The following is an 11,206-nucleotide window of genomic DNA, read 5'->3' as shown; positions in this document are numbered from 1 at the left end:
AATTTCTACATCACAAGCATGTTTCTTAATATTTTTCCAATTCTTTTTTTCTCTAGAGGAATCCCCCTTCTCCTGCCCAAAACTCTGTAGTCCAGGGTACACTGTCAACTCTATGGCACGTGTAACGACAGGCAGGTAGGGGAAGGTAGTTGGCAGGTGTAGAGTTAAGGAATAAAGTAAATGGCTTTATGCTGCTTGGTTGATTTGACACGATACTTCCAGTAGCTTCCTATTGTTGGTTTTTTTTTTTTTTTTTGGCTGTGTTGGGTCTTCATTGCTATGCACGGGCTTTCTCTAGTTGTGGCGAGCAGGGGCTACTCTTCGTTGCAGTGCACGGGCTTCTCATTGCGGTGGCTCCTCTTGTTGCAGAGCACGGGCGCTAGGCATGCGGACTTCAGTAGTTGAGGCACGCAGGCTCAGTAGTTGTGGCTCGCGGGCTCTAGAGCACAGGCTCAGTAGTTGTGGCGCACGGGTTTAGTTGCTCCGCGGCATGTGGGATCTTCCTGGATCAGGGCTCGAACCTGTGTCCGCTGCCTTGGCAGGCAGATTCTTAACCATTGGGCCACCAGGGAAGTCCCATTTGGTTCTTCAGACATTTCGATTAGAGTTCTGGTTACTTCATCATGTGTTAACCACCAGCCTAAGGTCAGCTGTTGAATTTTGCTCTTTTGGTCCATGGAAGATCAAAGTCCTTTCTTGATGGGCCACAAATATACCCCTTTTGGCTTCTGATAAAAACTGTTCTCCTGAAAGCCACGTGTCACGTCAAACAGACCAGAGTGTCCCTGAACTCTTAATCTCAGGCCATGGCTTTCGTAAGACACCTTGTTAGTGCAATGGCCACCCTAAGATAGCTCTCCTGTGCTCAGTTTAAAAAATACTAATCTCTGCATAGAAAACAAACTTATGGTTACCAAAGGGGAAAGCGGGGGGAGGGATAAATTATGAGTTTGGGATTAGCAGATTCCAAACTACTATATATAACATAGATGAAAAACAAGGTGCCACTATATAGCACAGGGAATTATATTCAATATCCTGTAATAAACCCTAATGGAAAAGAATATGAAAAAGAATATATATATATATATTCACAAGATTGTAAATCAACTATACTTCAATTAAAAAAAATACTAGTCTCTATTGTCTGGTCCTGTTTCACCACTAATCATTTTGTGGGGATGAGGAGTGGTTTGTTTGTTCACTTGTTTGTTTTTCTGTTCCCTTGGAAAAAAGTAGAAGGGAGTCTTTGGGTCCCTCCTCACCAAGATGAGCTATAACATCTCGGTGCAGAGTTCGATCCAGGGAAGACGTTGTTGCCTGACTGACAAGTTAACCCAAACCACCAGGAAAGCAGATGAGCACATGCTGAATTTCTTTTGTTTTTCTTTTTCATTGAGTCATAATATTGTATTATACAAATGCACACTAAAAGAAAATTCATTTTCAGGAGACATATTGAAACAATTTATACCACAAAATTTTAGACTTAAAGATCTTAAACAGCCAATTCTAACTGTTGTATTTGGATGTCTGAGTGAGGTTCAAGTACGTTTGATGAATTTCAAAAAACAGAACACGGTACCTTGTGTTGACGTTATGCTAATCCACAATACTCAGTAAATGTCAATTGGAAGAGAGGACAGAAACTGAATTCCCTGTTTTCATGACAATTAAATATTAGCTGCTAGGGGCCCGAGTTTCCAGGACACAGCAGCCCATCCCACTCCCTTTCTATGGTGCTGAAGTCTTGATGTGGAATAAGACAAGTCAGCCAGAACTGGGTTATAAACATGCTTTATTACCAGTAGATAGTAGACACTGATAATGATAAACTGCAAACAGGTAAAGGGGAAACAAAAATCAAGGGTGTGCCCCACAATGAATTTCAGAGTCAGAACTGGAACAGGAGGCAATCATCAGGAAAGAGGGCTCCCGGTGGAAGAGTACAAGGTAAGCGTCCCTTCCCACATTGTTGTCCACAGGACAGATTCAGGGCAGAGGACCCCAGGAATTCCAACTACACTGAATGACCAACACAACGACATGATCAAACCCCTCCTCCAACCAGGTATCCCAACAATCAAGTTCTAGTTAAATCATACTCCCACGTCTTCTCTCAGTCATGGTGAAATAATGGGATTATTGTGAGGAACAGAAAGCAACAGGTGGGTCACAGCCCTTAGAGAGGCTGGTGGGACCTGTATGGTTAGCCTACACTGGGGGCGCTATTTTCCTGCATCGTCTTCATGATCCAGTCAATGTAGTTCTTGACGCGAGTGTAGATCCCATAGGTACCACACTGGGGGCCCCAGGACACCAAGCCAGCGACATAGAATTTGGGGTTCTCTTCATTAGGGACCTGTAGAGCAAAGGCCCCACCGCTGTCCCCTTCACAGCTATCGACACCCTTCTCACCTCCAGCACAGATCATGTTCTCAGTGAAAACAAAGGAATTTATATCTATTCTGGGATTTAGCCCCTTCACCTCCCGGCACTTTGCTAAGGGAGCAATGGGTAACTTTGCCCCTCTGAGCTTAATAACATGATCTTTGGTATTTGTTCGGCCCCAGCCTGAGATCAGCCCCAGATCTCCCACTGAGGGGTTGTATTCTGAGGAAGTGCCTGGCAGGCAGATAGGGGAGACAGTGGGTCCCATTTTCACTGGGTCTTGCAGCCGCACCAGGGCAATGTCATTGTCAAAATTCTTCCGTATTTCCGAGGCATCCAGGACCTTCCAACCGGGATGAATAAACACTTTCTCAGCAGTGAGCATCTGGGCATTTGCCAGTTGCGAGGTGACCACTGAGGTGGATCCAACGTACATCACTGGGTCACGGTTTCCCTCCACGGTGTGGGCAGCTGTCAGCACCCAGTGCTCGTCAATGAGAGCCCCGCCGGCCCGGGGGTTCGAGAAGAAGACTTGCCAGGGGAAACTTTCAATCTTTGCCATGGAGCCTCCAAATATCCTCTGTTTTTCTGTAAAGGGCTCACCAGGGACGCCACAGACTAGGGAGGAACAAGAACAAGGTGGGAAGGGAGCAGGGTAGATTGCTGGCCCCCTGCAAATCCTACAACCACTCAAACACCTGCTGGACCTCAGCGTTCTCAGCACAACATAGCCAAATATTTGGTCAACCATCTCAGTGCCTGACTCATCCTGAACTTACCTAAGGACCAAACAAACATCCCACTTTGCCAGTGCCAAAAGCAGGCTTGTGGGAAAGACTGGTTTAAACTGAGGCCGTGTGCCAATTACTGAACCCAAACGAGCCTCACACTATGGACGGCTTAACTCACAGTGTGGGGAGGACACTTCACCCCAGGCTCGGCACATGGGGCCGGGGGCCCAGCTGGGAGCCAGAGCTGGGCAACCCTGTCCTCATATAAGTGGTAGGGGAGGCGAGCATTCTACCTTCCTCTGATGCCCAGATCAAACGCTTATCACCTTCTTTTCTCAAGTCCTAATTGCAGCTGAGTCCCTCCTAGTAACCCGTGGAGGGTTCTCTTTTTCCATCTTTCATCTCATCCCCCATTGACTGGATCAAGGTTTGATTGCTTTGCCATTGCCGAATATAACTAAAACGGAATTTTATTTCAGATAAAGTGGGCTTTCCTAAATCCCTCACTAGTCAGCCTGAATGCACTCTGAGTTGAGCATAACAGACAGACCAGGGTTCAAAGCCTACCCATGCCCCTTCCTAACTCTGTGAACTTGCACTGAATTCCCTCAACTGTAAAACGGGACCGATAACACCTACCCCAGAGCGCTGTTGCAAAGACTTAACTGAATGAGATAATAAATGCAATTGTTTGATTGCATTTGATTATTTGATTGAGAGCTAGCTCGGTACCTAGCTCTCAATCACACTGTTGTTACTAAAAGGATGATTATTATTATTCTGGCTTTGCCTGGGAGCCTTCTTCTACTCAACTCTGATCTCTATGCAACCCCTTATTTCTTTTATTCCTCTATATCTTGTTACCAGATAGACTTTTAATATAATAACTAGGCTCTTCGAGTAGTCTTGTTTCTGAGTGTTGATTCCTCACTCTCTTATTTCAGGCCCTGTTTTTAGCAATCCTAGACGACCTTACTACATCTACATTACCAAACCTAACTGGCCCAGACTCTGACACCAATTGTCACAGGCTGACTTTTCTCTTTCCCGTCCATCGGCCTGACAGTGTGGTTGATGAATTCCCCAAGGCCCTGGCAGGTCCACGGCCCAGCTTTGTCTCCACCTGACTGAGCTAGACTCTGGCAGCCCAGACTGTCAGGTCCCTTCCCAAGAAGATTACAGCTACTTTTAGAAGGTGAGACCCATGCAACCACTCCTGTGGCCGTGCTCTCTACCCAAACCTGGGCCCTGATTACCTGGAACACATTTTGGCAGCTCTGCGCCCAGCAGCTCATTCACCCAGCTCCCGTTGCCAACGCAGCGATACTCCTCTGGAACAGCACAAGGGACAGGGGACACACTCACCATCACATCTTCTGGAGTCCGTCCCCCCCCCGTTTTCGTTCAGAGCCTTAGCACCTCTGGGATTTGAGGAGGCGATCAGATCAAACCAACTAGAAAAGAATCTTGAGAACATCCTCCAAACAATCCCTCTGGCCCCTATCCTGCCAAGGGAGGGGAAGGAACAGTCTCCAAAGCAGAAGGAAGAGGGTTATGGTAGAGGCTGGGAAAGTGCGTCAAGTGGGAAAATAAATTAAATTAAAAGCAATGAAGTGGGACATATTGTGAGCCATCCAGACCTTCATCCAGCGCCACCAAGGCCTCTCCATCGAGAAAGTCAGGCGTCATAGAATAGTGACTTGAAGCTGGAATCATTACTCCTATTCTACATTAAATAGTTGGTCAGGGGACTTCCCTGGTGGCTCAGTGGTTAGGACTTCGTGCTTCCACCGCAGGGAGCACCCAACCCTGGAAGACTGTGTGATTCACCCTCCAACACTCTCATTCTTTCCTTCTCTTTTCTTTAGTCAAAGAAACCTACCGCTTCTTTCATTTTCCATGTAGTAATATGGCTTCTCACAAGTGTAGCGAGTGACAGAACCAAATAGAGTATTTTCCGGATCTTCGACTCTACCATGCTGAATGGGTTCAGGAGCGCCACAGTCCACGGCTACAAGAGGAAGGCAGGAGAGAGATGGTCAGGATGGCCACTTCCTCCCAGGAGGAGTCACTGGGCCAGTCCATCCTCCCAGCCGTGTTCCTCACTCCTTCCCCACTCCCCACATCCATAAGCACACCTGGGATGAATCCCCCCATGTCAGCCTCTCTGTGGCCATGGTCTCCAACTGGCATCCCTCAACACCCTAGCCCACTGAGTCCTGCCAGGTCTGATAGCCCCTTGAAAGCTACAAGGATGAACCTGGTTCTCAGTGGTTGGTGAGGCCTCTGAAGGAATGGACCCATATAATGCTATTAACTCTACCAATCTCATAGCCTCTTTCTTTGGAAGAAACCTGCTAGTCTGGCTGGCCTGGGATCAGATCAGGGCTGGGACTCCATGACTGACTTCCCTTCAAAAACCCAATCTACTCTCTCACAAGCCTAAGAGGAAACCATGCATTTGTATCTTAATGCACTAATCTTTCCATTTCCTTTGGGAGGAAAAAAAAAAAAAGAGTCCCATTTTAAAGAGGTACATACGTTGACACCGCAGTTTGGAATTACTCCACTTTCCATTGCTTTGGCAAGTAGAATAGAAAGATGTCGAGCCAACACTTCCCTGGACAATAATAAACATCTCCATTAATTTATAAGGAGAGATTTAGGGAATCAAAATCCAGAAATGGAATCGATCTCTGGCCCTGGATCAATGAGGAGTCCTCACCACAAGAAGCTTGGGGACATCGTAGCAGAATGACCCAAAGTACCCAGGAGTTGGGGCTAAAAGACAACTTTGTCCCAGCCTATCAGTCCCCCTGCCCCAGGAAGACCAAAGCCAAAAAGGGAATGTCAAGCTGTCCAAGGATCTTCATGATTGACAAGGAAAGACTAAAGATCCTGAGCGGTTCTCTTTATGGAGAAGGTGTTAGACCTTGCTGGAACAAGAACGCTCGGTAAACGATTAGACAATTCCAGTACACTCATCCTGACCTAGGGACTAAAGAGAAGACTCTAACAGTGTTTTACCTGTACAACTTCAAACCCATCCACACAGGTTATCTTCACCACATCTTTGAACACATATTTTGCTCTATCAGGCTCCCAAAAAGAATTGGCAGTGACTTCTTTAGGACAAGGGATTGCTTGGAAAGGATAGGAAAAAACTTTTTACCAAATAGTTGGAGAATCTCTATGATACTTACATCATTCTCACACTTTCTACAGTTGTTCAGTCATCCTCAATCCTGACGCCCAGCATCCCAATACAGAGGTGTCTAAAATAATATGACAGGGAATGCCCTGGCAGTCCAGTGGTTAAAACTTGGCACTTTCACTGCCGAGGGCACCTGTTCTATCCCTGGTTGGGGAACTAAGATCCCGCAAGCCACATGGTGTGGCGAAAAAAATTATTAATTAATTAATATGGCATTACAAATGAACCACCCCTAAGCTGTCTGCATTCACAAGTCCAGTTGAAAGATTCCTAGAAGTTGAGGCATTTCTAGCAACTACTGACAGGTTTAGATCCTGCTGAGGAAGTGGAGTATTCTCAGGATACCTATCCATACAACAATCTACCTGTTTTGATTTTACATTGTGCAAGGACTTTGGTACCACCAACCAAAGAGCAACTTCTAAGTTACTCACGATCTCCATGGTAACGAAATTTCCATCCCTTTTTTTGCTCTGTTTCATCAGTTTGGAAGATGATATTGAGAGCATTACTCTTGGTTTCAATAGTTCGTGGCCCAGGGAATCCATTACCACAGTAAGGACCAAATTGCTGGTTTCCTGCAACAAACTGAAGAGAAACAAAATGATGAAATCAGAAGAGAGAAAAAACTGAAAGAAAAAGGCAAAATGGAAGGGATAAAAGTAAAATAAAATAAGGAGGGGAAAAAAAGAAAAGAAGGGGCAGAAAGCTATATAACTTCTCTTCAAGGAGAAATCTCTCTGTGTGAGTTGGGAGAAAAATTCATCATCCATCACGCACAAGTAAACTGTCAGCGCAGTGGCCTGCAGAATCAGCTGGTTCCACATCAAAATCTTCTCTCTGCATAGTCACCACCACTTGGAACCCCTCCTCCAACAGGATCTGATAGTCACACCTTGAGTTCTCTGGGTATAAACTGGGATAATTGGGACTTGTGAGCTCCCCAATCAGTGTGGTGAATACATTCCCACTGCAGTTGACTAAGGGAGAAAAAGAGAAAAGGAGCATCAAATATAGGGTCAAGCAAAGGAGTCCCTGCCTTTTTCTATGATACTTCTCATGAATTGACAGTTCACATTGATTGACTGTCACATTGATTGATTGAAGCCCACATGCCACAATTTCATACCCAATACATATCAGCAGAGATACCCAATACCTATTAGGTTTCTATCACATTGCTGATGATAGAGCCTTTCATGGTTATGGAGAGCCCCAGGTTGACTCTTCACAGGCACCTATCTCTCTTCTCCAATTAATTAACTTGACCCTGTAGGTTTGTCTTCCTCCACTCTTGTAGCTCCCCTTCAGTTTATGGGTAACTAAAACTAGATGTCAGACTTCCCTGGTGGCGCAGTGCTTAAGAATCCACCTGCCAATGCAGGGGACACGGGTTCGGGCCGTGGTCCAGGAAGATCCCACATGCCACAGAGCAACTAAGCCTGTGTGCTACAACTACTGAGCCTGTGTGCCTAGAGCCCGTGCTCCGCAACAGGAGAAGCCACCGCAATGAGAAGCCCGCGCAGTGCAATGAAGAAGAGTAGCCCTTGCTCACCACAACTAGAGAAAGCCTGAGTGGAGCAGCAAAGACCCAATGCAGCTAAAAATAAATAAGTAAATAAATTTATTTTAAAAAGGAAAGAAAGAAAGAAATCAGCTTGTAAACTATTAAAAAATAAAAAATAAAAATAGATGCCAAGACAAGGCTGAGGCTAATCAAAATCAAAGGGTAGACAAGCCCCCTACTGAAGCCTCAAGCCATTCCAAATTCCAGGGAACACACACCCTTCTTGATGCCAAGCTCACCTCCGCAATTCTTCATATCATCATGGAGGAAGTATTCTGGGGGGCAGGAGCAGAAGTAACCACCAATGAAGTTGTTGCAGAAGTGGCTGCAAGGGGCATCTGCAAAGTCCGTGCACTCATTTACATCTACAAAGAGTAGAGAAAGATTGAGGTCAAGTACAGAGACCTAGAAGGAAGAATGAGGTTAAGCCCCACACTGCAAGGGTAAGAAAAGTAGGAAGGGTCTGTTGCTTGAAGACATTCGATGAATCACATTTCAGGATGGTATTATTCTATATTACTCTTGTGAACTATGATTCCAGAGTTGCGCTCTACCATTGCACAGCTATAGTGGAGCTCTCAATGCCAGAGACTCTGGACCTTTCTCACAAACACAGCATTTCAGCTCCAGAGACAACACTCTGCAAGTTTAACTTGATAATATCTTCTACAGGGAGGAACAATTAGTACATGTATTACTTTATATGATGTTGGCACTTCTGTCAAATCTAAACAATACTTTGGCTTTGTGAGATGTCCTGACTTCATTTTACCCTGGAGATAGCTGGAGACGCACACAGAATTTGAAAGTTTGTTTGCCATATGTTAAATGGGTTTGAATACCATGCATTCCTTGTGTGAGTCTTGGCAAGTTATTTAACTTCCTTAGTCCTTACTTTCCCTATCTTTAAGTAGAGATAATAACACCTAGTTTAAGAATTGAGGTGAAGATTAAATTAATATAGATAAAGTTCTTAACACAGTGCCCAGTTCATGGTGGTTCTCAATAAATTACTGCTTATTATCTCTTTTTTATCATTACCATCATCATCACCAGGATACGATTATGCATTTGAATTTCACAAAAGCAATTCATGGAGGGATCCAAGCCCAGTCAACACTTCATAAGAGTTATAAACAGAACCCTCACTCCCTGCATTGCTCAATGTTTGTCCGGCTTCTAATCATGTGGTTGGATCAATGAGGCACACAGAGGGGTGAGCCTTACCTACGGCAACATAGTACGCAGCAAACCCAGTGAAACGCTCTTCGTTGGAGAAGTCTGACTTGAAGATCACCTGGAGTTTATTGTATGGGACTTGGAACTCTTCCACCACTGGGGAGTTGGGATTCTTGCCGGTCCTCTGTCCACAGAGTTTCCCTTCTTCAAGGCCTCCTGACATTATCTAAGAGAAGAGTCAAAAGAAGCTAGGAAAGGGTAATATTTTGGTATGGAGGTCAGAGAAGAAGGGACAGAGAGACTGGACCATTTCCCATCTTAGGACTATGTGAGCCCAGCTCACTGTATGCCGGTGGCACCCCCTCCTGCCTCCTCTCAGTCCACCACCCCAGCCCCATCCTTTACGTGCTTATTACAATATACCTGCACTGAGTCATATGCGCAGTTCTCGGACAGCTCTATGTCCAGGTGGGTAAAGTAAAGGTGGATCCCGTACCCTTCAGGAACTTCTATATCCCAAGACTTCTCTACCTCATTGGGGTATGCCTGAGGATAGTTGGGGGACAGGATCTCCCCGTACATAGTAGGCTCAGCATAAACCCATGCCAAAAGGGAAAACAGGACAATGCACCTGAAAAAATAAAAAAGGCATATGGAGAGGTGGGTGACCCAGGTGCCAGCGGACAAGTGCAGGGAGAAGGGATGGGAAAGGCGAAGGGCACCAGCACATGGAGGAGAAACTTGGGTTGGAATGAAGCAAACAGGCCTAGGTCAAAGCAAAACCCAGGCTTCAGATCTGAGCCATTTTCTTGAGAAGATGAAGGGAATGGGGTCCATATACATCTCCGTAGACCCGTGATCACTCACCACATCTCTGGCAATTTGTCCATCCCTGGTGAGCAGCTCGTCTCTTGGTCCTGGCTCTCTGCACCTCTAGACTTTGGACCTAAAGCGGTGGCAAACCTGGTTGTATTTGTCTAACAAGCACACAGGCACCTGCTTGGGTGGTACGGGGTCAATGTCACCTTGGTAAGAATAACACAGAGGTTCAACAGAGTCGTATCATTAATCATCACTGGACGACACCCATCCTCTCACACTCGCCCTGGTTCTAGACTGAAACTACATCTTATCCTTCTCCTCTGGCTTCTCAGGACCTTCTCCCAGTTTTTCTCCAAAATAATGAGTAATTTCTCCCAGTTTTCTGCTTCCTCTGTTCTCCTCCCTCACACTCAACACCCACCCCAGCCTCGACTCGGTCAGTCTTCCTCCTGCCCTAACAGAACAATAAATATCCCCTTTTCCGCTCAGGATTTCAGGAGTCTTTCCCCATCATGACCATCCACCTACGATACGTCTCCCTCTTCTTTTGACAAGGATCCCCCTTATCACCTCGAACCAGCTCTTCTGACTGTGTATTATTGCATGTATTTCTCCCAATGACCACTGATGGAGGAATAAGCTTCTTTTCCTAGGGGAAGGCAGTGACCTTGGGAGAAGTGGTCTGAGACAGGGTTGGATGTGGAAGGAGAAAAGGGACAGCTGAATGACAAGAAACATGAAAAGAAAGGAAAGGTATTCCCTCAATTTCCTACCTTAATTTTCCAGTTGTTTTTTTTTTTTTTTTTTAACCTTTACTAAAAAGACAAGCCATCTCCCCATAGTTCTTAGAAAAGTCTTGCCAAATATGCTTCTAACCCTGAAAACAGTGGTAGGTGGTGGGGTGACATGGGGGTGGATGGGGTCAACCTAAGAGAAATAAGTGGTCTATATTCTCCCTCTGAGTTCTGCTCTTTCCAGCCCTCCATCTTTGCCCAAAACCTTCCTATGTAAAGTTTTCTGCCTTCCTTTTTCCTCCATCAAAGCTCTGCTCTTTGATTTTAAGGTTTTTACCTTCAGAAGCTGATGGGAACAAGTGGGTCAGTCCCTTCTCTCTTGCCAGTGGGCGTGCCGGGCAACCCTGCCGGCTCCCAGGAAGAGCAGCACAGGGCCTGGGTGCAGGAACCTCCACCTCCCTGTCCTGGTTCCGTTCCTGTGATTCTCTGCCCGAGTGTGCATGTCTGAAATTCCCTGATCCAAACAAAGAGGCGGGCTGGGAGACCATGACTTAGGGAAAGGGGAACT

The 11,206-nt window shown here is 45.8% G+C and overlaps 1 protein-coding gene across 2 annotated transcripts; it reads right to left on the bottom strand.

Moving 5' to 3' along the window:
• Positions 1–1,781: 1,781 nt before the first annotated feature.
• Positions 1,782–11,206, bottom strand: C1S (complement C1s). 2 transcript variants are annotated; one of them, XM_068559999.1, is made up of 12 exons: positions 10,976–11,206; positions 9,950–10,107; positions 9,506–9,713; positions 9,131–9,308; positions 8,143–8,268; positions 7,117–7,316; positions 6,771–6,924; positions 6,150–6,265; positions 5,664–5,742; positions 5,005–5,133; positions 4,379–4,453; positions 1,782–3,009 (listed from the first exon to the last, which is right to left on the bottom strand). In XM_068559999.1, the coding sequence occupies exons 2-12, from the start codon at positions 9,970–9,972 to the stop codon at positions 2,210–2,212; spliced, it is 2,088 nt and encodes a 695-aa protein (XP_068416100.1). In that variant the 5' UTR covers positions 9,973–10,107; positions 10,976–11,206; the 3' UTR covers positions 1,782–2,209. The 2 variants fall into 2 exon arrangements, with proteins under 2 accessions (XP_068416100.1, XP_068416099.1); XM_068559998.1 differs by having other exon boundaries at positions 9,950–10,028.

Source organism: Eschrichtius robustus, chromosome 13 (assembly GCF_028021215.1).
Source record: "Eschrichtius robustus isolate mEscRob2 chromosome 13, mEscRob2.pri, whole genome shotgun sequence".
Taxonomy (NCBI): domain Eukaryota; kingdom Metazoa; phylum Chordata; class Mammalia; order Artiodactyla; family Eschrichtiidae; genus Eschrichtius; species Eschrichtius robustus.
This window is presented reverse-complemented; position numbering and strand designations above follow the sequence as displayed.